The 27,499-nt window shown below is 46.3% G+C and overlaps 1 protein-coding gene across 1 annotated transcript in view; it reads left to right on the top strand.

The window, feature by feature from the left end:
- The window catches only part of CFDP1 (craniofacial development protein 1), a 111,295-nt gene that overhangs the window by 2,308 nt on the left and 81,488 nt on the right, over nt 1–27,499 (top strand). The window contains exons 2-4 of the mRNA XM_029075785.2: nt 797–911; nt 5,659–5,869; nt 7,377–7,504. Coding sequence (XP_028931618.1) covers nt 797–911; nt 5,659–5,869; nt 7,377–7,504 — 454 coding nt within the window. The remainder of the gene's footprint in view (nt 1–796; nt 912–5,658; nt 5,870–7,376; nt 7,505–27,499) is intronic.

The raw sequence follows: 27,499 nt of genomic DNA, 5'->3' as shown, positions 1-27,499 counted from the left end.
TTCAGTGTGCATTAGGGCACTTGTTGCGGCGTAAGAGTAGAGAACTTGATTAATAATAATAATAATAATAATAATAATGTTGGTATTTGTTAAGCGCTTACTATGTGCAGAGCACTGTTCTAAGCGCTGGGGTAGATACAGGGTCATCAGGTTGTCCCACGTGAGGCTCACAGTTAATCTCCATTTTACAGACGAGGTCACAGGCCCAGAGAAGCGAAGTGACTTGCCCACAGTCACAAAGCTGCCAAGTGGCAGAGCCGGGATTCGAACCCATGACCTCTGACTCCCAAGCCCGGGCTCTTTCCACTGAGCCCCTATTAGGCGCTCCATCAGTGGTATTTATTGAGTGCTTACAGGCGTTCGGGCCGAGGCAGACGTAAAAATAAAATGCCCCCGCCCTCCTTACGTGTACCGGCTTCTGGCCTTAATTTCCCTGCAGGAAGAATTGGCTTTTGATTGCTTAAAGAGGCAACCCAGGCTCGATTAAAGTTAGAAACCCATTTGGCGCTGAAAAAGTAGTAGGGTTTAAAGTGAGCAGGTGACTATAATTTAGATTTTCCTGTAGGGAGGCACCCGCCATTTGTGTGGAAGCGTCAGTCCATCGGTAATATTTATTGAGGGCTTTACGGTAACAATAATAATAATGTTGGTATTTGTTAAGCGCTTACTATGTGCCGAGCACTGTTCTAAGCGCTGGGGTAGATACAAGTGGGCGGAGCACTGTACTAAGCACTAGGGAGTTGCGTCTCTGGATAAAATTGACCGCCGAGTGCGTAACCCCCCTCTTTGCTTCCAGGTGGAGAGTACAGCGAAGACGATGGGAGTGAGTTAGTGAGGGAGGATGAAGTGGACGGAGGAGAAGAGTCCGTGCCAAAAAGCCAAAAAAGGAAGTCTCAAAGCGTCCTCGCCAGGTGAGGTATCCTTGGGCTTCCTTAGGTCACTACAGTCCGAATTCTAGGCGTTGGAAACATCTCGATTCGTTGCCTGGCTAAGAGAAGCAGCGCGGCTCAGTGGAAAGAGCCTGGGCTTGAGAGTCAGAGGTCACGGGTTCGAATCCCAGCCCTGCCACTTGTCAGCGGTGTGACTGTGGGCAAGTCACTTCACTTCTCTGGGCCTCAGTGACCTCATCTGTAAAATGGGGATGAAGACTGTGAGCCTCACGTGGGACGGGTTCATTCCAAGCGCTTAGTACAGTGCTCTGCACATAGTAAGCGCTCAATAAATACTATTGAATGAATGAATGAATGACAACCTGATTATCCAGTATCTCCCCCAGCGCTTAGAACGGTGCTCTGCACATAGTAAGCGCTTAACAAATACCGACATTATTATTATTAATCATTATTATTGTTATGACATTATTATTCCCCTTGGAACAAGCCATGTTCCCTCTGTAAAAGGGGAGCCTCATGTGGGACAACCTGATGACCCTGTATCTCCCCCAGCGCTTAGAACAGTGCTCTGCACATAGTAAGCGTTTAACAAATGCCAACATTATTATTATTAAGTAGCCCCCTGACTGGGTGACCTAACTGTAGTAGTGACCTTCCCCAAAGTGAGATATTTCAGATGACGGACCTATTGTCGGCTCCCTGCCTGCGGCCGAGTTGAATGGAAATCCTTTGGCCTTTCGCTCGATCACCGTCCGTGCCTACCCCGCTAGAGCCCAACGTGTCATTTGTGGAGAGGAAATACTTGAGGCGCAAAGAGATCCCCAGCAGCAGAACATTCGGTCAGACTGGCTAGGCAAGGGCCGAGTCCCAGTGCCGTGAAACTCCTGGGGGACTTTGGCCAAGTTGCCGAATCTCTTTGGGCCTCAGCTTCCTCCTCTAAAATGGGGTGGGAGAATAATAATAACGTTGGTATATGTTAAACGCTTACTATGTGCAGAGCACTGTTCTAAGCGCTGGCCTAGACGCAGCGTTATCAGGTTGTCCCCCGTGGGGCTCACAGTTAATCCCCATTTTACAGATGAGGGAACTGAGGCACAGAGAAGTGACTTGCCCACAGTCACAAGAGCATTGACTTCCAGATTGCTGAGAAGAAATCATTCAAATGTTTTTAGCTCATTTATAAATGAAAAGGGCTCTCTAGAGGGAACGGTTTTGGCATCCTTCTCCTGTCCCGGCCGGCAATGGAGAGCGTTTCCTTAGCTCCTAAGTGGGGGGCCAATACAGTGTCGGCGGTGCCGGTGACCGAGTCTCCCGTTGTAAATGGTGGACGGCAGAGGTGCCTCGGTCATGAAGGTTTGGGGACCGAGGACCTGCCCAGAGAAGTTGCTAGTAATGAGAATAATAATAGTGTTAAGTGCTTACTATATGCAGAGCCCAGAGAAGTTGCTAGTAATGAGAATAATAATAATGTTAAGTGCTTACTATATGCAGAGCACTGTTCTAAGCGCTGGGGGAGATAGGGGGTCATCAGGTCGTCCCACGTGAGGCTCACAGTTAATCCCCATTTTACAGATGAGGTCACTGAGACACAGTGAAGTGACTTGTCCACAGTCACACAGCTGACAAGTGGCAGAGCCGGGATTCGAGAAGAAGGCGGGGGCAGGTTCATTCATTCAATAGTATTTGTTGAGCGCTTACTATGTGCAGCGCGCTGGACTAAGCGCTTGGAATGAACAAGTCGGCAACAGGTAGAGATGGTCCCTGCCGTTTGACGGGCTTACAGTCTAATCGGGGGAGACGGACAGATGAGAACGATGGCAATAAATCGAGTCGAGGGGAAGAACATCTCGTAAAAACAATGGCGACTAAATAGAATCGAGGCGATGTACATTTCATTAACAAAATAAATAGGGTGATGAAAATATATACAGTCGAGTGGACGAGTACAGTGCTGAGGGGATGGGAAGGGAGAGGGGGAGGAGCAGAGGGAGATGGCGGGAAAAGAGGGTTAAGCTGCGGAGAGGTGAAGCGGGGGTAGTAGAGGGAGAAGGGGAGCTCGGTCTGGGAAGGCCTCTTGGAGGAGGTGAGTTTTAAGTAGGGTTTTGAAGAGGGGAAGAGAACGAGTTTGGCGGAGGTGAGGAGGGAGGGTGTTCCGGGACCGCGGGAGGACGTGGCCCGGCGGTCGACGGCGGGATGGGCGAGACCGAGGGACGGTGAGGAGGGGGGCGGCGGAGGAGCGGAGTGTGCGGGGTGGGCGGTAGAAAGAGAGAAGGGAGGAGAGGTAGGAAGGGGCAAGGTGATGGAGAGCCTTGAAGCCTAGAGTGAAGAGTTTTTGTTTGGAGCGGAGGTCGATAAGCAACCACTGGAGGTGTTTAAGAAGGGGAGTGACAGGCCCAAAGCGTTTCTGCAGGAAGATGAGCCAGGCAGCGGAGTGAAGAATAGACCGGAGCGGGGCGAGAGAGGAGGAAGGGAGGTCAGAGAGAAGGCCGACACGGTAGTCTAGCCGGGATATGACGAGAGCCCGTAGCAGTAAGGTAGCCGTTTGGGCGGAGAGGAAAGGGCGGATCTTGGCGATATTGTAGAGGTGAAACCGGCAGGTCTTGGTAACGGATAGGATGTGTGAGGTGAACGAGAGAGACGCGTCAAGGTGGGAACGGTCCTGGTTAGAATGGATTTCAGCTCCCTGTCCTAGTGACATTTCCTTTTCATCGAGTCCCTCTCCAGGGCTAGGGTAACGGGACTGCGGTTCTGATGTTATTAAGTGTTGGCTGCTAATAACTGGCATGTATTAAGCACTTACTATGCGCTGAATACTGGGATAGATTTAAGGTGGTGATATCACAATCCCGGTCCCGCACGGGGCTCACCCTCTATTCATCCCCGTTTTATGGATGAGGAAAACGGAGGCCCAGAGAGATTGTGACTCGCCCCGAGGCCACACATTCTACCAGGGGAGGAACTCGTACTCAGACCTGGGTCTCCTGCCTTCCAGTGGTCTTTTCGCTCGGCTGCGCTGCCCCATTATTGTGTGCAGTTGGCCAGGCGGTCGGAGGCGAACAGCACTTGAGCCTAGTATTCACCTATTCCATTCCTATTCCTTCCCGTCACGTTCCTTCTTCAATTAGGACAAGCATCGTGGCTTAATGGATGGAGCATGGGTTGGGGAGCCAGAAGGTCATGGCTTCTAATCCCAGCTTCGCCACAAATGTGTGACCTTGGACACGTCACTTCTCTGGGCCCCAGTTACTTCATCTGTGAAATGGGGATCGAGACCGTGAGCCCAATGTGGGACCAGGGACTGTGTGCAACCTGATTACCTTGTGTTTATCCAGCGCTCAGAACAGTGCTTGGCAATAGTAAGCACTTAAGTACCATAATAATAATTGTTATTATTGTCAGGGGAAGCAGCGTGGCTCAGTGGAAAGAGCCGGGCTTTGGAGTCAGAGGTCATGGGTTCCACTCCTGGCTCTGCCACTTGCCAGCTGTGTGACTGTGGGCAAGTCACTTAACTTCTCTGTGCCTCAGTTACCTCGTCTGTAAAATGGGGATTAACTGTGAGCCTCACGTGGGGCGACCTGACGACCCTGTATCCCCCTCAGCGCTTAGAACAGTGCTCTGCGCATAGTAAGCGCTTAAATACCAACATTATTATTAATTATACTGGTATTATACTGATATAATAATATTTTAATTATATACTATATATTATATAAAAGTATATAATATATAAATATAATAATTATTATACAGGTGTAATAATATATAATAGATAATAATTATTATAATGAACCTGTGAATCCTTCTCAGCTGATACTCTCCCATCATCATTTTACCTTATCACAGCGTGGCTCAGTGGAAAGAGCCCGGGCTTGGGAGTCAGAGGTCATGGGTTCGTATCCCAGCTCTGCCACTTGTCAGCTGGGTGACTGTGGGCAAGTCACTTCACTTCTCTGTGTCTCAGTTACCTCATCTGTAAAATGGGGATTAAGACCATGAGCCTCCTATGGGACAACCTGATTACCCTCTATCTACCCCAGCGCTTAAAACAGTGCTCTGCACATAGTAAGTGCTTAGCAAATACCAACATTATTATTGTTATTATTATTATTATCAGTGTTTTTTATTGAGCGCTTCCTATGTGCAGAGCACTGTACTAAGTTCTTGGGGGAGTACAATACAACTGAGTTGGCAACGAGCTTGCAGTCTCATTTAAATCTCTATCCAGGGCTGGGACCTAAGTTTCAGGAGCCCACTCTGGGGTCTGGTCATATCCAAATTCACTGCGTGTTTCTGACAGAATTTCTTAGAATTTCAGTTTTGTCCTCTTCCGGCTGTTGGGTGCCCACCGTAAATGCCAGGGTCCCGGATTTATGGCTCAAGTTGCTAGCGTGGCTGAGTTAGACCAGGATCAAGCAATCTGGGCAGAGCTTTATTGAGGAGCAATGCGGTCTAGCGGATAGAGCACGGGCTTGGAAGTCAGAAGGACCTGGTTTATATCTATAATAATATAATCCTCATTTTATAATCCTCATTTTATAATCCTCATCTGTAAAATGAGGATTAAGACCGTGAGCCCCATGCGGCCAGAGACTGCGTCCATCCTCACTCGCTTGTATCTACCCCAGTGCTTAGACCAGTGCCCGGCACACAGTAAACGTTTAGCAGATACCATTAAGGAAAAGGAATATAAGAGGCAGCAGAGACTGAAATTTGTGTATTTTCCCCAAATTGCTTCATCTTCCTTTCTGTTTCGCTCGGTATTCAGGAAGAGGAAGAAAGCCGGCCTGTCCGTAGAGACGGAAGAGGCAGACGGCAAAGCCGAAGAAAGCAGCGGCGCCGAGGACGAGGCTGCGGCCGAGCAGGGCAAACGTAGTAAGTCAGAGGATGAAAGGAAGAAGAAGGAAGACGCGCTGTGGGCGAGCTTCCTCAGTGACGTGGGGCCCAAGGCCAGAGACCCTCCCGGAGCTCACGTCCAGGTAAGTGGGGAGCGTGATGGGCGGTGGGGCGGGCAGGTGTTGCCTGGGTAATTGTAATAATAATTACAATAATAATAATAATAATGATTACCATAGTATTTGTTAAGCGCTTACTCTGTATCGAGCACTCTTCTAAGCGCTGGGGTAGATGCAGGCTAATCAGGTTGGATACAGTCCCTGTCCCACGTAAGGCTCAGAGTCTTCATCCCCATTTTATGGATGAGCTACCTGAGGCACAGAGCCTTGAGGTGACTTCACAGCGGACAAGTGGTGGAGCTGGGGTTAGAACCCAGATCCTGCTGACCTCCAGGCCCCGTGCTCTATCCACTGGGCCGTACTGCAAGGTTGGGAGGCGAGACCGGCAGCTCAAAAACCAGAGGGGCCAGACCGGGGGACAGGGAGGGAATATTAAGGTGAGTGATAATAATAGTAATGATAATAATTATAGTATTTAAGCTATGTGCAGAGCACTGTTCTAAGTGCTGGGGTAGATACAGGATAATCAGATTGTCCCACGTGGGGCTCATGTTTTTTAATCCCCATTTGTGCAGATGAGGTAACTGAGGCACAGAGAAGTGAAGTGTCTTGCCCAAGGTCACACAGCAGACGAGTGGCGGAGCCAGGATTAGAACCCACGACCTCTGCCTCCCCAGCCCAGGCCCTTTCCACTAAGCCACGCTGCTTCTCTAAGTGATGGCGTCCCGCTTCTGCCGCTGCTCTTAATCTGGAGTTATTTTGGTAGTAGCAGTTATTCAGTACCTACTGTGGGCCAAGCGCCGAGATAAAAGCTGGGGAAGAACGAGACTTGACCCGTGACTCTCAAGAGGCTCAGAATCGAAGAATAAAAGGGGCAGCAGGAAAACAAAAATGAATCCAACAGAAGCAACGTAAAGGGCTAAATACAAATGATAGAAAAACCCCAAAGCAGTAGGGTGTGTGGCGAGAGGAGAGAGCTTCAGTCTCCTTGCGGTTGTGGGTTCAAAAGTCAGACCCGCGGCCCCGGTGACCCCCATGGCCGTGGCCTTCCAACGCCGTGCGTTCTGTGGAGGCCGAGGACTGCAGTCCTCGCGCTTTTGTGGGAGGCAGATTGGGGATCGAGGCCCCAGGATGACTCGGTAGGGTGGGGCGTCACAGGTTTCCAGCAAATTAGTTCGGCTCTCTGATGGATTGGCTCGGTCCAGCGATGGTATTTATACTGTGTGCAGAGCACTGAACGAAGCGCTTGGGAGAGCACAGTGCACCAGGGTTGGGAGGCACGTTTTCTGCACACAGTGAGCTTCCAGTCTAGAGGAGGATGAAGGCGTGGGTTGCAGCTGCTTCCGTCCTTCCCGATGCCTTGGGGCCAGGCCTCGGCCTTACCCGGTGAGAAAAAAGAATTCCTTCGTGTTCGTTAGGTCATTTTCCAAGTCTTTGCGGAGGTCGCAGCTCCGAGTAGGTTGCCGGGACGCCTCCGTGGGGTCTCACGTTCGGTTGAAACGGATTTTGCCTCCCGCCTCTGATTTCGTAGACGGCGACGGACTCACAAGCGAAGAGCTCAAGCAAGCCCCCGGTGACCCAGAAAGAGCCGGAGAAGCCGAAAGGAGCCGAGAAGGTTACCATCACCAAGGTTTTCGATTTCGCAGGGGAAGAGGTCAGGTAAGGCGGACCTCACTGCGGCTCGAGCCGCTCACCCCCAGAGTTTTGTGGGTTGAAGTCTCTGGTCATTCTTGACGAAAATCCGGACCTTTCCGAAGTGATGCAGAGCCTGGGACCCCGTGTCTGTCTGTAACAGGACTGTAACTTTAGGTGGGAGGTGGGGTAAGGAAGGTGAAAGATCTGCGGAAAGAGCACGGGCCTGGGAGTCAGAGGCCCTGGGTTCTAATCCCAGCTCCGCCAGTTGCTTGCTGTGTGACCTTGGGCAAGTCGCTTCACTTTTCCGTTCATTCACTGCCTCAGTTCTCCTATTCTCCCTCCTGCTAAGACTATAAGCCTCACGTGGGACAGGGACTGTGTCCAACCTAAATGAACTTGCATCTACCCCAACATTTAGAACCGTGTTTGACACACAATAAGCGCTTAACAAATGTCATGTTAAAAAAAGGGTGTTTAATAAACAGAACTGTGAGGTGCATTGGAAAGAGGTGCACGTTAATGTCGCTGGGAGATGTAGCGCCTCAGCGGCACTGCTTCCTCTGCCTCTCACCTCGGCCTTCGCCCCGGGAAGGAGGGAGTTGTGTAAGTTCGTGCGGGGTCCAGGCAGTGACCCCAAGGGACGGTCCTCGTTAGAATGACCGTCGGCATTGTCCTAACTCCATGGATCCGGTGAGGGATGCTCTCACATCTGTAGAACCTGTGTGGGAGAGATAAATGCTATTTACTAAAATGAATAAATACAACCGACCTGAAGAGCCGGCGTCGGAGAAGCGGGATCTAGTCCATTCTGTGGTCTTGTCAGTTTCTCTTTGGCACTCATATGTGACTGGTCACTACTTAGGGTGACTTCCCGGTTAGGTTTACCAGTTGTAAGTTAATGGAAGAACTCCGAGTTTAAGTTCTGCTCTGTCCCTTTCTAGCTGGGTGGTTTGGGATGCAGAAAAACTCACCCCCGTTTTCTTCATTTAGGAAAAGCGGTGGTCATCGAGGCCTGATTGAACAACCCCTAAGATCTCAGAAATGGGGTGAGGAATTCTGTCCCATTTGCCATTCTTGAGGTGGGAATTACTCAGTTATCCCTGGAAGGAGAGCAGGTTACTTGGAGTTTTCTCACAATTCCCCCAGCTCAAGATAATGCAGTTAAAAGAGTAGCCTGTGTATTCCAACTATGCACCTGTGGGCTTTGGATTTATTTATTTATTTTGATATGGTGACTTGGCAGTTTATATTTTCACTGTAGGAGAATAAAACTTGGAAATATAAGATATTACATGGTCCACTAGGGAGCAGCAGAACAACAGCAGATAATCTCAATGTAGGCTGAACTTAATCCTTTGTTAAGTACTAAAGTGACGTAAATGCGACTTTATTGTAAGTCTGTGGGAAGCAAACCTTATTCTTTTTGCAATATGAACTTTCCCACATGACATATAAGTAACTAATGGGTTGTGTTCATAATCTTCCCAGTGATTAAAGATAACTGATACAGAATGTGGGTGAATTACTGGTGCTGTGAGAAACCTCTGGATTTTATGACTCCAGTTACATTTTGTGACCTTTTTTTTCTATTAATTAAGTTTTCTGCCTCCCTGTTCCTAATTGATTTCTTAAAGAGAAGGAGGGAAGGAGCCTCCCACCCATCCCCACAACTTCCATAATGTCCACGTTCAAACAATCAGGAGAGGGTTGTCAGCTCACATCTCTTCAACTGAAAATTTCTAGCGAGCCAGAAGGACTGTCTGTTCAAGAAATGTGTTCGGGGCCTGAATTAGGGCTGCGAGCCAACCTGGTTTTGTTTCTGCAGGACCATAGGCAGACAACCTTCCGTCCCCGTTTCTGCGGGATGGAACGGCACCTCTCCTCCTGGCTCCTCCTCGGTCCCTTTCTCCCCTTCCTCTCCTCTCGGATCTGCCATTTTGTTTGAAGCTGCCATCTCTCCCTAGTTCTGCTAAGAGACGTAGGGGAAGGAATAATTGAACTGAATTAGGCCTGAGAATCAGGAAGAGAGACAAGGCTCCAGCTATCCGGAGAGACTGTACTTTGGGGAGGACTGGCTTTTGGAAACCACACCCCCAGATCCCTGCCCAGAATTCCTACACTCTTTTTTTCCAGAAAACACTGGGGACAAACACCAGGCTGGAAGACAGCGTGACAGAGCTAGTGGAAGAACTCTGAGCTTTAAATTCTGCTCTGTCCCCTCCTAGCTGTGTGGTTTGGGATACGGAAAAATTCACCCCCTTTTTCTTCATCTAGGAAAAGCGGTGGCCATCGAGGCCTGATCGACCAACCTCTAAGATCTCAGAACTTAGGTGAGGAGTTCTGTGCCATTGCCGTTCTTGAACTACATGGTTCGTACGTGGTTTTTCCCCAGAAAATACTGGGGTGTTCAAAGGGGACAGACACCAGACTGGAAGAATAAGATTTGCTCCCCCGCAGACTTACATTAAAGTTGTATTTACATCACTTCAGTACTCTGTCAGAGTTTTTGTCCTGGATTTACAGCTGACAGGCTATGAACTGGGCAGGCCCATCCTTCCGTCTGAAATCAGGGGTATTTATTGAGTGCCTGCTGTGTGTGGCACACTGTACTGAGCGCTTAAGCTCTCGTTGCCTCTTTCTCTTTGTGAAACAATTTAGTCACAGGGCCTGCCTTCCGGGATAGTAGAAGGAATAGCCAGCAGGGGTGACTGTAAAACATTGTACTATTAGAGGGTAAATGCAGTGTAGTTCACCTCACTTCTCTGTGCCTCAGTTCCCTCACCTGTAAAATAGGGATTGAGACCCACATGGGACAAGGACTGTGACCAACCCGATATGCTCGTATCCCCCCCAGTGCTTAGTACAGTGCCTAGCACATAATAAGTGCTTAATAAATACCCCAATTATTATTGTTATTCGTTTTTGTGTGCATTTTCAATCAGCTCCTTGAGGGCAGGGATCATGTCTACCAATTGTACTGCACGCTCCCAAGCACATAGTAGATTACCCTGCACACAGTAAGTGCCCAGTAAATACCATTGATTGATGTTTTGGTGGTTATCATTATTTATTTTCTTTGGTTTTCACTGCATATGCGAAGTTTCATACTTTTAACTTCAGCCTTTTTGTGGTTTCTGGCACATTTGTTCCCAAACAATGTATTTGACTTTGAGGGGGGAAAGGGAAAAGTGGTATTTTTATCCTTCCCTATCGCAAAACCAGCTGAGCCAGTTAGGTCAGACTTTCCAAAGTGATTCACCTTTTTGGCAGAGGCCAGGCCTGGAAAGTTTCCGTGCAAAATGACGACTTTTCAGGAAGTGCTGTGCAAGTGAAAGCGAGGTTAAAGTGGAATTTTGTTTTGCAGCCTCACCTCCTGCACTTCACGCTGTAACTTTTCAAATTAGTGGTGCCCTGAGAGGACTATAACCTGATCCTGCTTTAGATCTGAGGGAATTGAGATGGTTAAAATTTCCTTCAGGTGGTAGTGAACATCTGTCTATATGTAGAACCTTGGACTCCCTGACTAATCAGTAACCTCGACTCCAGGAGATGTAAACACTGTGCCCGTCCTCCGATCGTCTGGCTCTGTTGTATTGCCAGAGAGTGTTTCCCTTCGTATTGCAGGAGGAATTTACAGTCCCCTGGGCCTGAGCAGACTCCTTGTGACCTCCAGTAGGGCAGTATCCCAAGCAAGGTTAAAAAGAAAGCTGCCCAGCGTGGCCTAGTGGAAAGAGCACGGGCCTGAAAGTCAGAGGACCTGGGTTCTAATCCCAACTCTTCCCATTGCTTGCTGTGTAATCTTGGGCAACTCGCCTAACTTCTCTGTGCCCCAGTTTCCTCAACTTTAAAATGGGGATTCAATACCTATTCTCCCTCCTACTTAGACTGAGGGCCCCATGTGGGTCAGGAACTGTGTTCTACCTAATTAACCTGTGCCTACCCCAGCTCTTTAGAAGAGTGTTTGATACATAGTAAGCGCTTAACATATACCATTAAAAAAAAAATCCCAAGTAGAGGTGGTATGATGACCTTTCAGTACAGTTTCTCTTCAGTGCTTTCTTAATCATTTGGTGCTCAGTGGCCAAAAACAAAAAGTCATTCTTCACCGGCATTCGGAGCTCTGCGCTCAGCTGTGCCAGCTCCTTCCTGGCCCTCTGGAAGCGGAACAGTTGTGGGCTGGGATTTCTGCTCACCTTCCCACTGTGCCTCGATCTCACCTATCTTGCCGCCGATCCCTCGCACGTGTCCTGCCTCTGGGCTGGAACGCCCTCCCTCCTCAATCCAACGGACAGTCCCTGCTCCAAGCCTTATTGAAGGCGCATCTCCTCCAGGAGGCCTTCCCCGACTAAGCCCCCCATCCCCGCCCTATTTCCTCTTCTGTCACTGCCTTCTGCGTCACCCGGATTTGCTCCCTCTGTTCTTTCCCCCCGCCAGCCACCCTGCACTTATATGCATATCTGTAATTTATATTTTTATATTAATGTCTGTCTCCCCCCCAGGAGACTGTAAGCTTGTGGGCAGGGAAGGTGTCTGTTTGTTGCTGCGCTCTCCCAAGTGCTTAGTACAGTGCTCTGCACAAAGTAAGTGCTCAATTGGCACGATTGAATGAATGAATGAATGAATCAGTGCCCATTCTGAGTGTTGGTAGCTGTCCTGAATTTCTGGGCCCTGCTTCTCACTGGCACCTCCAGGGCACTTCCCCCCCAGGCTGCTGATGTGGAGAGGCAGGGACCTTCCCCCTCGCTGCTCCCTGTAACTTCCTTCCCGGTGTCCTCAAGCCACCACAGATATTTACATCCTAAATGAAGATGGAGTCCTGTGTGCGGGTAATTGGAACCCTTCCCAGGGCTCCCTCCTTTACCGTAATAATAATAAAGATGGTATTTGGTAAGCGCTAACTGTGTCAAGTATCCAAGCGCTGGGGAGATACAAAGCAATTGGGTTGGACACAGTCCCTGTCCCACATGGGGCTCATAGTCTTAATCTCCATTTTACAGATTGGAGGTGACTGGAGCACAGAGAATTTCAGCGATTGGCCCAAGGGAACACAGCGGAAGAGCGACGGAGCCGGGATTAGAGCTCACGTCCCTTTGACCCCCAGGCCCGTGCTGTATCCATTAGGCCACGCTGAATCCCCGTCTTCCCAAGACAACAGTCTGTGCTTGCATTATCATGATCAGTGGTGTTTTTTTGAGCGCTTACTGTGTGCAGAGCACCATACTGAGCGCTTGGGAGAGTACAGTACAACAGAATTGGAAGACACATTCTCTGCCCACACTGAGCTTACTGTCTAGAGGCAGCGGGACCCTGGAGCTGAGGGCTTTATCCACAGCTGTTACCGTTTGGCAGTATCCACTGTAGGAGACATACTTGGAGGGCAGAGGGTTTGCCTCTAGACTGTGAGCTCCCTGTGGGCAGGGATTGTCACTCTTTATTGTTGTAGTGTACTTTCCCAAGCGCTTAGTACAGTGCTAGGCACACAGTAAGTGCTTAATAAATACCACTGAATGAATGCATGCCTCTCCCAGTAGCTCCCGTTGTTTTCCATTTTCTCTGGAAATTGACTTCAGCCTTCACCTTGGGTCCTCAAACCTTATCTCAGCTGAAATAACAGCGTATGCTGCCCAGAGATTATAGATCCAAGGATAGCCAGTGAAGGCCCGTGAATGCCATATTAATAATGATGACTACAATATTTGGTTTGTATTTCAGTAACCATTTTGACTATGTCAGGGTCCAATATACTCAATCTCCTCTGGGAAAGGTCCTTTTTTCCTTCTTCTTTTTTTAAATGGTATCTTTTAAGGGCTAACTATGTGCCAGGCACTTTATTAAGGTCTGGAGTAGATACAAGATGATCAGATAGGACACAGCCTATGTCCCACATGAGGCTCGCAGTCTTAATCGTCCTTTGATAGATGAGGTAATGGAGGCACAGAGAAGTGAAGTGACTTGCCCAAGGTCCCACCGCAGACAAGTGATGGAGCCGGGATTAGAACCCAAGTCCTCTGACTCTCAGGCCTGTGCTCGTTCACTAGGTTGCTGTTTCTTTGTTTTTTGCATTGGGTCTAAGTCTCTGTTTGGGCCAAATCCATCGTGACAGGATGAAGAGGAAACTGTATCGGCTGCTGTGGGCAGGGGAGGATGGGGCCTTGTATTTCTCTGAAATATTGTAATATAAAGCTGCTTCAGTGTTTTGTTTTATTTGATCTAAACAATCCCATTGAGTTTAACAAGAGTTAGGATGTAAGCTTTCTTTTTCCTCTCCTTCAGAAGGAGAACACGACAATAGAAAAAAAATCATACCTTGCAAGACAGATAACTTGGGAGAAAATATATATATAGGTGTGAGCTGTGCTGCAAATTCGGTATCAGTTCCGTGGATGATACTGTGCAGAGCTCCAGTAAGGTGGCAGATTTAAAAAAGTAATTATAGAATAAGCCAGTCTTGAAGAGAATTTACGAAAATCTCTCCACCCACCCTATGTTTCATCAAAGTCTGCCAACCCAGAAGCCAGTTTAGTTTCCAGGTCAGGAGATATTCATTGCATCACCTTCCTGACATATACTCAGGGAGCATTGATATAATGACCCATGGCATTTCTCCTTTTTGTGCAGATGTCACCAAGTTTAAACACAACCGCCATAGAATCATAGGAAGGAACACGGATGCAAACATAATTTCTATCCTCCGGACAAGCTTTTCAATTCCTGGGGAGTGTGAGGGCCAGCCATCTCGTACGTTTAGATCAAATGCAATGTTTCAAAGAATGTGTGAGAGAATCGAGTCCACCTCTGGAGTATATAGCATAAGATATTTCAGGATCATCCTTAATGTTGGCTAGGCCCATTGGGATGTTCACCATTCCTGGGTTAGTTCAGTGTGATGAGAAATTGATGCCTGCCCTATGCACAGAACACTAACCTGACAGTTGGCTAAGTTTCCAAGGCAACTTGTGGGTGGCCTCCAGTAGTTGTTGTTTAATCAATCAGTGGTATTTATTGGGCACTTACTATGTGCAGAGCACCGTATTAAGCGTTTGAGAGTACAGTATAATGGAGTCGGTAGACATGTTCCCTGCCTCTTGCAGTCTAGGAGGGGAGACAGAAGTTACTGTTAAATAAGAACTGTAGGGCTGAGGATGGAGTGAAAAAAGAGTACAAATCCAAGAACAAGAATGTCACAGAAGGGAGTGGGAGACGAGGAAATGAGGGCTTAGTCGGGGAAGGCCCCTTGGCGGAGATGTGCTTTTAATAAGGGTTTGAAGGTAGGGAGAGCAATCACCTATTGGTTATGAAGAAGGAGGGAGTTCCAGGCCAGAAACAGATTGTGAGCTTGGGGTCGGTAGCGAGATAGATGAGACGAAGGTACAGTGAGTAGGTGAACGGTCGAGGAGTGAAGTGCAGTGTTCGTGGAGAATGTGCTGTGTGCAGGACGCGCTCCAGGGCATTTGGGGAACAGACAGTAGGAGTAAACGCTGCTTCCCTTGACTTTTAGAGACACCCAGGGCAGTGTGAGCTCCGAGGACTTGGACAGTTTTAACCACATCCCCATTCCCTTCCACACCACACGGGAAATGATTTAGTTTTCTTTTGCAACCCAGGAAAAGCAGCCACACACAGCAGTATTTTAATTGACTATTGTACCTGAGCCTACTCTTTCCCCAGTATTTCCCTATGGCCCAAACAGAGCTGAGCAATGCGGCTGTCACCTGGCAGAGCAACAGAAATGACTTTAAAATGAGAGCCCCACTTTAGCCTTGGCTCTCTCCTTTCTGTTGTGGAATCAAAAGCAGATGAAAAGAAAGTTTGCCTGGCTTGTAAGCTCCTTGAGGGCAGGATCGCGTCTAACTTCACCGGATTCTACCGAGCACACCCCTCAAGGCAGAGACTCAATAATTAGTACTGATCAGTTAGTTGACTGCTTTTGCTTGTCATTGGCTCTGCACAAACATAGAGGCAAGTGTGAATTAGCGACTGTTAAGGTTCAGCCTCCTGCTTGAGGGGTACTGAGGCTGTGCCTGCAGTTTTAGAGCAGATCGAGTGTGACATCTGCCATTCCATTGGGCTCCAAGGTTAGGGCTGCCAGCTTTACAGAAGCGACAAGGCCCCCGTGAGCATGGAGAGAAAATTCTCTTCCTCTATCTTCAAAGTCATTAGAATTTACCCAGCTCCTCCTGGGTACAGAACAGCATGGACTAGTAGAAAGAGCATGGGACTAAGGTTCGGGAGATCTGGGTTCTAATGTCTTCTCTGCCACTCTACTGCCGTGTGACCTTGGGCTAGGTCTCACTTTACTTCCATGTACCTCATCTCTAGACTTTAAGCACTTTGTGGGCAGTGAATGTGTCTGTTATATTGCTGTATTGTACTTTCTCAAGCACTTAGTACAGTATTCTGCACACAATAAGGACTCAATAAACACAACTGACTGACATCAGTAAAATGAAGATTAAATACTTTTTCTCCTTCCCCAATTAGACTGTTAGCCCCACGGGTCTGTTCTGATAGAACTGTGTCTATCCCAGTGCTTAGAGTATGGCTTGGCCTAAAGTATGTGCTTTTTAAAAATGGTTTTTATTAAGCACTTACTTTGTGCCAGGCACTGTATTCAACGGTGGAGTAGATACAAGCTAATCGGAGTGGGCACAGTCCATGTTCCACCTCATTTTACAGATGAGGTGACTGAGGCCCAGAGAAATTAGTCACTTTCCCAAGGTCACAGAGCAGATAAGTGGTGGAGCCGGGATTAGAACCCAGGTCCTTCTGACCCCAGGCCCCACTTCTCTAATTCACCTACCAAATATCGCCATTATTGCTATTAAGTGCTCCTAAGCCTGGATTATCAGTAGAAGACATGGGTTCTTTACTGGAGGAGTGTATAATCCCCAAGGGGATGGATCGGATTCAGATTCCAGTTTAGATTTAGAATGTAATGAGATGCTAAGATGCAGGAAATGCTCTTACCACTGGAAGACTTTAGACAGCACTGTTCAGAACACCGTGGCTCAGTGGAAAGAGGATGGGCTTTGGAGTCAAAGGTCATGAGTTCGAATCCCAGCTCTGCCACTTGTCAGCTGTGTGACTGTGGGCAAGTCACTTAACTTCTCTGTGCCTCAGTTACCTCATCTGTAAAATGGGGATTAAGACTGTGAGCCCCACGTGGGACAACCTGATTCCCCTGTGTCTACCCCAGCGCTTAGAACAGTGCTCTGCACATAGTAAGCGCTTAACAAATACAAATACCAACTTTTCCTAAAGTGTTTTATTCATTCATTCAGTAGTATTTACTGAGTGTTTACTAAGTGCAGAGCACTGTACTGAGTGCTTGGAATGTACAATTCGGCAACAGGTAGAGACAATCCCTGCCCGGCCTTTTCCGTTTTCTTTCAGGAGATTTTAGTTAGTCCTAAAACCTTATTTTAAAGACGGTCGTACCTGGTTTTTGGCTAGGGCCAAAAGAAGAAATGTGGTTTAGTTTGACCTTGGAGATGGGTTCAGAAATTTCTCTCTCAGCCAGCCCCACCCTCACGTAAGAGAGCTCACGAGCAGGTCTCTAACCAAACATGCTCCAGCTCACTCAGGCATATACATTTGTTAAAGAGAAAAAAAGATGATTAGAGAGGTTGAAGAGAGAAGGAAGTAATTTTGAAAACCTGGCTCATCAATGTGGTGGGAAGACGGGCCAGAAAAAATGGGAGGGATAGTCCCAGATGGGTGATCAGAGCAGAAGATCTCGGTTTCATTCTTGTTCAGTTTTTGACTCTGACATTTGGCAAGTTTCTTCTCTGGATTCGTCTTCCCTTCCTCTAAAATGACGATGGTTAAATCTGTGTCCTGTCTTCCTCACAGGGACACTCCGTAGGTTAATGAGATCGGGTCCGCAAAGGGCTTTGAGCAAGGCTTTGATTTAATAGGTTTAATAAAAGCAGTGCTCGTGACTAAAATCTTCTGACTTTGGAAGCATTGCATTGACTAGCCCCAGGGCAGTTAGCATTTGTGAAAATAGGCAGCCTGCAAAATTAGAACTGTCTATTATTCTGGGTCCCTTGTTAGGGGTTTAAAGGACTGGGTCTATCCACTGTGCAGAGGGATTACATTTTTAACACGATATTGTTTCACTTGTAGACGTTCGGCTCAGTCCCCGAAAGGTTCTTTTGATAATGTTTGCCTTGGGAAAGCGGCACCTGCCTTGTAGTCCCGAACCCCGTTGTCGTTGTTTTAAACAGATTTTAACTTCTATTATTTACTTGTCCCTTTTCCGCTGCTTTGGTCCTTCGGAAGTGCCCGAAGCTCTTGACTGAAAAGAAAGACTAATTAGTTTATTCTTTTTCACTCGCTTTAAAATGGGTACATTCAAAATGTCCAAAGCATCCCCTATCACTTTTTTCTTTTTTGTAGTGCGCTGTCCTTACTGGGTGTCTGCCATTGTGTCTCTGATGTAGCATTGGGTGCCTTGTAAAAAGACAAGAGACACCTGTGGAGTTCAGCCCAGGCTCTCAAGCCATACGTTGGTAAAATTAGGTGTAAAACACACTAGACACTACGTTTACCCTCCTGTCATCTGTTCAGTCAAGAGTACCAAAATTCAGGTAGGCCGCACAGAGAAGTATTTGTGGCTGGGGGAAGCCCTTTATTCCCAGGGCATCGTGCAGGAATAAACGGGGGCGAGTCCAAGGATTGGCTCCTTTTAAGCTTCTTAGAAGGGAGAATGTTTGATGTTCTGCCTCTCTAAGAAGCAGCTAAAGATAAAACATGCAGTAGCTCTGTTCTACATGGGTGGATTGGTTGGCCAAAGCTTCCTGAACATTAGTTCTTTTAGCTATTCCTTGGGAGCCAGATTGTCATCAGAATAGTCCATTGTGTCTCCGAAGTTCTGAGTCCTTTTTTAGCAGCAGCTGCAGCTTGGGCTGAGGAACGCTTGACTTTTGTTCCCTTACTCCAAAAACCTCCCAGGGATGAGCACCAAGTAATGGTGGGACAAGGACAGGCTACAACTCAGACCCGAGAGAAAGCGCCATTAGAAACATGGATTCTGCCTAATCTCTCAAGACCTCCCCAGCCCCTACTTTAAGGAGTCCTGGTTTCAAGGCTCTAGTCTTACCACACTGAAAGTCCCACCACTGCAACTTTTTAGTCAAGGTATCCATGGATGGTTTTTAGCCGTGCTGCTTTAGAGAAGCAATGTGGTGTAATGGATAGAGCACGGGCCTGGAAGTCAGAAAGCCATGGGTTCTAATCCCGGCTCCTCCACTTGTCCGCTCTGTGACCTTGGGCAAGCCACTGAACTTCTCTGTGCCTCAGCTACCTCATCTGTAAAATGGGGATTGAGACTGTGAGCCCTATGTGGGACTGGGACTGTGTCTGACCCGATTTGCTTGAATCCACCCTAGCCCGTAGTATAGTGCCTGGCACATAGCAAGTGCTTAGCAAACACTATTATTATTATTATTATCAGTTCTCATGCAAGACCCCAGACGTCTTTCAGACCCTTTGGATGCAGAAGAGCAGGGAAAATTTAGTCCATCCTCAGCACAACCATTGTCCAAGTTCAAATTGGGAGTGTAGGGTAACACAGAAGAAGTCCAAAGGAGTCCCTGTGACCTGAGGGAGTCCCACTGAGACCGGGCAGAGCTTCTGTGAGCATTTAGGGTGTCCCAGCCAACACGTGGCTCCACTGGGGTGGGAAAGACACCCCCCCACTCTTAGGCAACACCTGCAAAGTCGGGAGCTGGCTGTGGGCTAGGCAGGCAGGCCCTCCTGAGAAATGGATAGCTGGAAGCCTGTTCAGCTCTGGGATCACTCAAAAAGTCCCATAACCCAGCAAAGAATCGTCACAGTTTCAACAAAAAAAGCATCCCAGAGCAAGGGCAAATCTGGAGAAGGGCTAAATGGATTTCAGAGAGGTTTGGGCTTGGGGTGGCAGAGAGGTTAATAGCAACTCTGTGGGGCTTAGTGCTAAAGGGCAGTGGAGTTTCAAAGTGCTCTTCTGGACAAATGGATTGTAAGTTGCTCTTTTATACCATTTGATCTCTTGAGAGATTCCTTTGATGATCGGGGAGAGGGGAATCAAAAACTCCCTCTTCCTGTTGGTGTTTATGTCGTCCTTTTCCAGTCTGAAAAGGAGCTGTTGCTTTTGGGGAACCAAGTAAGGGAAAATATAATATATCTGACAAGAGGCCGAGTACTTAGATTGGGTCTTTATGCTGGCGTAAGTAATAATAGAAAGATGATCTAGGGGTGTTAGAAAATAGAAACTTCATAGAATTTCTTGGGAGTCAGACGGTAGCTAATAGAGAATGACCGAGCAAAGCTGAAATCTCTGCATTTTTCTTTAGTCATCAATTATGCAGAGGGGTCCTTGTTTTGGCATTTGCAGCATTACCCAGAGGAGTTCAAAGGCAGCTGAGAAATTGAGACTTTCCTTAGATTCATGAAGAGATCCTATTTAGTCTTCACTACCAGGAGAGTAGGAAGAATAATTCCAGGCTGACACTATTTATTGTCCTGGAATTCTGTCCTCCATAATAGAGAAGATTTCCAACGGCTGTTGCATTCCATGCGTGAAGGAAATGGCATCTACTCATCAGTAGTGCTGTTTTAGTTTTTGTAGGGTGCGTTAAAATCCTCAACCCCAAAATCATGTTTTTATTACCATTAGTTTTCTCCTCTGTCAAAGGGGGTTGTTTTCATTCAAACCCACCCACCCGGAATGTTCTTTAGTTATGGATTTTGACCATCATAAAGAAAGGCATGAAGTGTGCCGTCATTTGAAGTTTATAATTCTTTTTGTTTAACTCTGAAGCTTAAACAAAAGTGCCTCAAAGATCGTTGATTTTGGAAATTTTATTTGCATATTGTGTTTTCTGGTTGGTAGGAAAGTGATAGCTTCAGTAGAAATTCCTGTTTAGGCGGTGATGGCAGTGGGTTTTGTTCTCTCGCTTCATTTAATCCGCTCTGATAAGACTAGCCAGTGGGTAACCTGTTCATTGTGAGTACTCATTGCTAGGTCAAAAAAAACGTAGGGAATTCAGAAATCTCATTCAGGTCTCATTTTGGGCTGCTTTGGAAAAGTCAAGGGGCCTCTGAATTAGTGCCAAAGGTGTTTGGTTGATTTTCTGCTGTGTCATTTTTCTAAGCCTCTTTCTTATTATTTTGAATTGGTTACCCAAAATAGATGCTGAATAAGCTGGTTTGGACACCTCAGGCATCGGTTTCTCCCAGTTCTAAAAATCACGTATATTAGTGATCCTCTGACCCTCATGCTTATAGTGTCGAGGTAGGAGTGTGGCCCATATTGCCCATATTGTCAACCTGGGAAGCTATCTCTGTTTCTCTAAAATTAATTGAATATTCAATACCCATTATCTGTAGATCATTATAGAAAGCGTGACTGAAGTTGCAAAGGAGAAAACAAGACACTTCGCATGTCCTCACAATCACCAAATAAAAATTCCAAGGGATAGAGGTAGAGAACATAAAATGTAAGTAGTTGAATCATAGTGATTCATTTACCGGGGCAGATGACATGGCCAGAGGAAGCGACAGTTCGGAATGCTAAGGGGCAGATGGAGTTACCTGGGAAGGCCCAATGGAGAAAGTGGAAATTTAGCAGTTTTGAAAGATTTTGGGAAGGACATGGCTTGTGGGAGCGGAAGTGGGAGAGCATTTTGGTTCTTTACCACTGGCTGGCATTTCAGATAACTTTTTTTTTTTAATCAAAAACTGACCTCTTGGAGGGAGGATTTCATCAATTTGTTGACTTCTACCGCGTGCCTTCTAAAAGGAAGTACAGAAAGACAAAAAAAAAATTTCTTACCAATCAATCACTCATATTTTATTGAGTACTCACTGGGTGCAGAGCACTGCACTCAGCTTAGCACTTGGGAGAATATAGTAGAGAAGAAGTGATCCTTTAGAGAGGATGGTTAAAATTGAGGTGTCCAAACTCTTGACTCTGAGAACTTCTTGATTTAAGTGACTTGGGGATTTCAGCAGGTGAGGCTGAGGCAGAAGTGAGCAGTGTAGGTGCAAGATCTAGACCTGAGTAGGTCAAGAAATTCCGTGAAACATTATTACACTAAACATAGGGTTTGTAAGCTCGTGTGGGAGCGAATGTGTCAATATATAATATATATATTCAGTGATTGATTCAGTTGTATTTCTTGAGTGCTTACTGTGTGCAAAACACTGTACAGGGAAACTATGCTTGGGAAAAGTATAATATAAAGTAGTATATTCAGTGAATGAAACCAGAGGGAGCTTGAGGAATGTAGAGGGGGATGTGTTTCAGCATCATAGCAGCCAGAAAGAAAGCCTCATTTAAGAAATCTTCAACAGGTAAGTTAATATGGCAAGAGCACAGCAAATGTGAGACATGTAAAATGAGGCCAAACCCTCCCAGGCAGCCGGAAAAAGGGCTAATTATGTTCGCTATCCTCTTGTTTGACTCTCTAGTGACACTTTGGTTTAGATCAGGCAAAGGAATAACTGTGCTATAAATGTTAAGCTGCTAAATTGGAAAGGAATCCCAGAATGGGGAGTGGTGCTCTATATTCCAATGGGAGGAGAGTTTAGGGGTCAAGAAAATGGAGGTGGGTGGGGGTGAAGTTCCCAAGAAGGATTCTTGGGGGCGGTTTCTAGCCTGGTGGTTAAAATCCCAAATTAACCTCAAACTTGAATAGGAATTTGGCCCAAGGTTTGGATTTGACTCTACATATGCATGTGTGTGTATATATATGTATACACACACACACACATATAAATCAATTATAATAACATTTATTAGTAAAATTTAATTATATAGTATAAACATATATTTATAAATATAAATTTAAATAAATATATATTGACATTTAGATTCTCTTCTGTTTTCCTATTCTTTAATATTCCAAAGTGCCTCACTCAAATTTTATATGCTAGAATTATGTTTCCTTTCTTTATCTCATCAGAGAATATCTAAATTCATGATTACCTCCTATCTACCCTAGTGCTTAGAACAGTGCTTGGCACCTTGTAAGCACTTAACAAATACTATAATTATTATCATTATAAAAATGATTTCAACCTTGTGCCCACTGCAGATATGTTCAGTGCGATACACAGTTTTATGACCAAAATGATTTCAGGCTTGTGCCCACTGAGGGAAATGTTCAGTGAGATGCACAAAGATAGTTGGGTCTGAGTACAGGAAATGGGATCAAGGATTCCAAATTTTTGGTTATTATGGTATTATTATTAATAATAGTAATTATCATTGTTATTATATTTGTTAAGCGCTTGTTATGCGTCAGGCAGTGGTCTAAGTCCTTGGGTAGATACAATTTAATCAGGTCGGACAACGTCTGTCCTGCTTTATGCTGTAACATCTTTGTCTTTTCCCTCCACTGATGGAATAATGAAACATGGTGGAAGCACATGAAATGTTTGGAAAATGCTTTGAAGATTTTGCCTCGGGGATAAAACAGTTAAGGAACCAGAGTAATTACATAATTAGTTCCTTTCCAGTTCCTTCAAGTTAAAAAGTTGTGTGATTCTCCTTGGTAATGACCAGTTTCTTCCAGTCAGTTATACAGGTAACATCATAGCCAGACCTTTGATGCCGGCACGCGCCCAGACCATGTGATTGTCTCCTGGGATCCTGGGTGGGAGCCCCAGGGGCCGCCGCCTCGCACTCCTCTCCCTGACCAGCCAAAGAACGATAGGGGGATTGCCAGCCGTGGCAAGTTCCTGCTGCCAAGTGACTTCCGTGGCGGCTGTTTGGGCGGTCAGCACTGGCCACCCCACGTCCACCTCCTTAGGTTGGTGTGAATTAGCAGTTCCCTACACCGAGGTCGGTGACCAGCAGTGTGGCACTAGCGAAACAGGTTGCGGGCATCCCGGGCGTCTCAGTGCGGTGACCGGAAAGGCTTCTTCAGCTGCTAAGAGAACAGCTGTTGGCAGACTGAGAGAAGAGAAAAATCGTTACGGACAATGCCCTTCATTCTCAGGCGGCGGTTGCTTTTGGGGACAGTGATGCTCCTTCAAAGTCCACCGCCGCCCTCCCTGATCACAGCCCCTCTCCCCCATTCCTCCTACCATTCTTTCATTCAATAGTATTTATTGAGTGCTTGCTATGTGCGGAGCACTGTACTAAGCGCTTGGACTGTACATTTCGGCAGCAGTTAGAGACAATCCCTGCCCATTGATGGGCTTACAGTCACTAACCCATCTCCTTTTCTGATTCTGGAGTGTCGCCACTACCCTCTAAACTCTAAACTCGTCCTCTAGCTTGTACGTTCATCCTCTAGCCTGTGAGATCGTCCTCTAGCCTATAAACTCGAACTCTGGACTGTAAGCTCGTTGTGGGCGGGGAATATGTCTGTTATATTGTACCCTCCCAAGTACAGTTCTCTGCATACTGTAAGAGCTCAAAAAATGTTTGATTGACTATTGATGACTCTCTCTGTCAAACGATCACTAAATGGCACTGTTTTGAAGCAGGACCATCCCAACTTTTTTTTCCCTCAGGGCTGCCTTTCATTGGCTTTTGTGGGGTTCCTCCCGGTCCCCAGTTCCCCCTTCCCTCTGCTAATCACTCAGTTCCAGTGACTCTTGACAGGAGTCAGAAGGTCACGGGTTCTAATCCTGGCTCTGCCACTTGGCTGCTGTATGACCTTGGGCAACCGTGCCTCAGTTACATCATCTGTAAAATGGGGATCAAGACTGTGAGCCCCACGTGGGCCAGGGACTGTGTCCAACCTGATTAGCTTGTTTCCGCCCCAGTGCCTAATATGGTGCCTGGTAAAGAGTAAGCGCTTAAAAATACCATCATTATTAGTATTGTTATTAGACCATAAGCTTGTGTGCAGGGAACGTGTCTACCAACTCTGTTATGTTGTACTCTCCCAAGTGCTTAGTAGAGTGCCCTGCACCCAGTAAGCGTTCGGTAAATACCGGTGATGATGACTGACAAAGGGTAGTGGGAGTTCTTCTTCCTGCCAATATCCACTTATCAATCGGTCAATCAGTCATCTTCAGCATCCTTACCCTCATCTGCCTAACTGAATCATCTATCAAGAAAGCGCTCAGGACAAGAAGTTAGGAGCCCTGGATTTGAGTCCCGTCTCCCCCACTTTCCTGCTCTTGAGCTTGGGCAGGTCACTTAACTTCCTTATACCTCCATTTCTTCATTTGTAAAATGGAGATAATATACCTGTTCTCCATTTTAGACTCTTGAGCCCATCCCGGAACAGAGGTTGTGCTCAGCCTGATTATGGTGATTCTACCCCAGCTATTAGCACAGTTCTTGGCATATAGTAAGTGCCTAATAAGTAGCATCATTATTATCACCTTCTGTCTTCATTTTCCACACCAAAAAACTGGAGCAAGTTAAGGGATCTGCTTGGAGACAGCAAGTAGGTGGCTGAGTTGGGAGTTAAACTCCCAGGCTCAGGATTTACTGTATTTTGTTTAGCCCTGAGGCTGACTGGCTTTGGGCAAGTCAATTTGCTTCTTGCCTCTCTCTCTCTCTCTCTCTCTCTCTCTCTCTCTGTGAGTGTGTGTGTGTGTGTGTGTTGGGGAGGGGGAGAGAGTGTAACACTAGCTGACTTTGTAGGAATTTGAAAATGGAGGTTACTTTCCTGCTAGAAAGGTGTTGGATACTTATAAAACACTACTGAAGTATTAATGGCTTTTCTTAAGTGCTTTGAAATCCCTTGATAGGCCTCAAATATATAGCTCTCTTTTTTGTGTAAGTTGGCGCTCATGATCTCTCTGTGGGTGTGGCAGAAAAACAAATGAATAACCCAAAGGATCTTTCTCATTATGTAAGCATAAATGCAAGATTGGGATATTTTATCATCACTGACCATCCCAAGGCTTTGTGGTATCAATATTTTTTAATCAGCAGTTCTTGTTAAAGTCTTATTTCGTGCCCTAAAAGAAATCTGTTTCATCTCCCCAAAATTATTCTGAAAATATTAAAATGTTCTAGTGGAAAGAGCTCGGGTCTAAGTCAGGAGATATCAGCCCCTGGCATATTTTGTGATCATGGACAAGTCTCTTAATCTCGCTAGACCTGTTTCTTCATCTATAAAATGGAGATAAGATTGTGAACCTGGTGTGGGACCAGGGACTGTGCCCTATCTCTTTGCCACAAGGTCTACCCCAGTACTTAGTACATAAGAAGAAGCCCTTAGTAAATGTCGTAGTTATCATTTTTTACTTGTTCAAGGTTATCAGAGCTTTGTGGGATGTAATGAAGGTTCTAATCCTGGCTCTGCCACTTGTCTGCTGTGTGTCCATGGGCAGGTCACTTAATTTTTCTATGCCCCAAATACCTCATCTGTAAAATGGGGATTTAAGACTCTGAGCCCCATGTGGGACATAGTCTGTGTCCAACCAGGGCTTAACAGTGCCTCCCTACCTCTTCATACCAGACGATCACTGTCCCCACCTTCAAAGCCTTATTAAAAGCACATTTCCTCCAAGAGGCCTTCCCTGATTAAATTCTCATTTATTCTTCTCCCACTTCCTTCGGCGTCACCCTTACATTTGGATTTTCATCCCTTATTCTCCCCTCCTTCCTCCCCATGGCACTTATGTACGAAGCCATAATTACTTTACATTAATGTTTGCCTCCCCCTCTAGACTGTAGGCTTGTTGTGAACAGGGAACTTGTCTTCGAACTCTCTTATATTGTGCTCTGCCAAGCGCTTTGCACACAGTAAGGGCTCAATAAATACCATCGATTGATTGGCCTGGCACATAGTAAGTGCTTAACAAATACCATTAAAAAAAAAAGTGATGTGATGGACCCGAATCTCTTGGGATATCTAGATTCATTTTGGCGGGTGTCAGACTTGAATTCTAGCCTGTATACCCCAGGACTGGAGCCAAACTCACCTCATCAGTGTTTTTTGTAAATTAGATTTCCAAACAGCTCAATCCACTTTACAGAACTTTTCCTAGCTAGGATGTCCTTTATTAGTTGACACCCCTTAAAAACTTTCCCCCAAATAGGGGCTGGCAACAGTCCTTAAGGACTTTTGTGTTTTGTTTCTAGGTTCATATAAAAAAGTGTATGGGATACCTAGAAATACAGCACACACAGCTATAAAAATGTTTACTAGTATCCAAGGGGAACTGGAGAATTAAGGAACCAATGAAGAGAATAGAGTTTAACAGTTACTATAGGAACATCTTATTTTAAACACCAATATAAGGACTAAAGAGCATAAAATTAGTATGGTTACTACCTCTTTCCTTCCTCTTTACTTAATCCTTTAATAGAGTTCAAACATTCTCAGAATTCAAAGCAGACACTCAGTTTACTCATCCAATCCAAATTCTTTGAGGACCTTCCCCTCTGGATTAGGTTTCTGCCTCCACTTTACCTTGGTCCATTGTGGTTTCTCTGCATGAGGTCTTTGTTTTCATTCCATGTCTCAGTCACACAATTTCATGTCAGTCCTCTAGACTCTAAGCTTGTTGTGGGTAGGGAACGTGCCCCCACGTGGGACAACCTGATTCCCCTATGTCTACCCCAGCGCTTAGAACAGTGCTCGGCACATAGTAAGCGCTTAACAAATACCAACATTAATTAATTAACGTGCCTACCATTTCTGTTATGTTGTACTCTCGTAAGTGCTCAGTACAGTGCTCTGCACCCAGTAAGTGCTCAATAATTACGATTGATCAATAGATTGTCCCACCTAAGACCTTGTCAGCTTGGCCGTTCTTCTTTTTATCCTTTCTCGAAGCCCAGACAGCTTTTGCTAGTGGTTCCTCTCTTAGATGCTGGCTGCCCTTATAAGCACCTTCCTACATCCCCTCTTCTGGTGCTGTCCTCTGCGGTCGAAAGGAAAGGCCCAATACTTTCTTTGTTATATTTTCAAAACCTTAACTCTTACCCTGAGAGCTTGAGGGATAGGGACTCTGTCCAATCTGCTTGGCACAGAGTAAGCATTTAACAAATACTATTTAGATCTCTACAGGCTGTAAGCTCGTTGTGAGCAGGGAACGTCTCTACTAACTCCG

The sequence above is a fragment of the Ornithorhynchus anatinus genome, chromosome 11 (genome assembly GCF_004115215.2).
Source record: "Ornithorhynchus anatinus isolate Pmale09 chromosome 11, mOrnAna1.pri.v4, whole genome shotgun sequence".
NCBI lineage: Eukaryota > Metazoa > Chordata > Mammalia > Monotremata > Ornithorhynchidae > Ornithorhynchus > Ornithorhynchus anatinus.
This window is presented reverse-complemented; position numbering and strand designations above follow the sequence as displayed.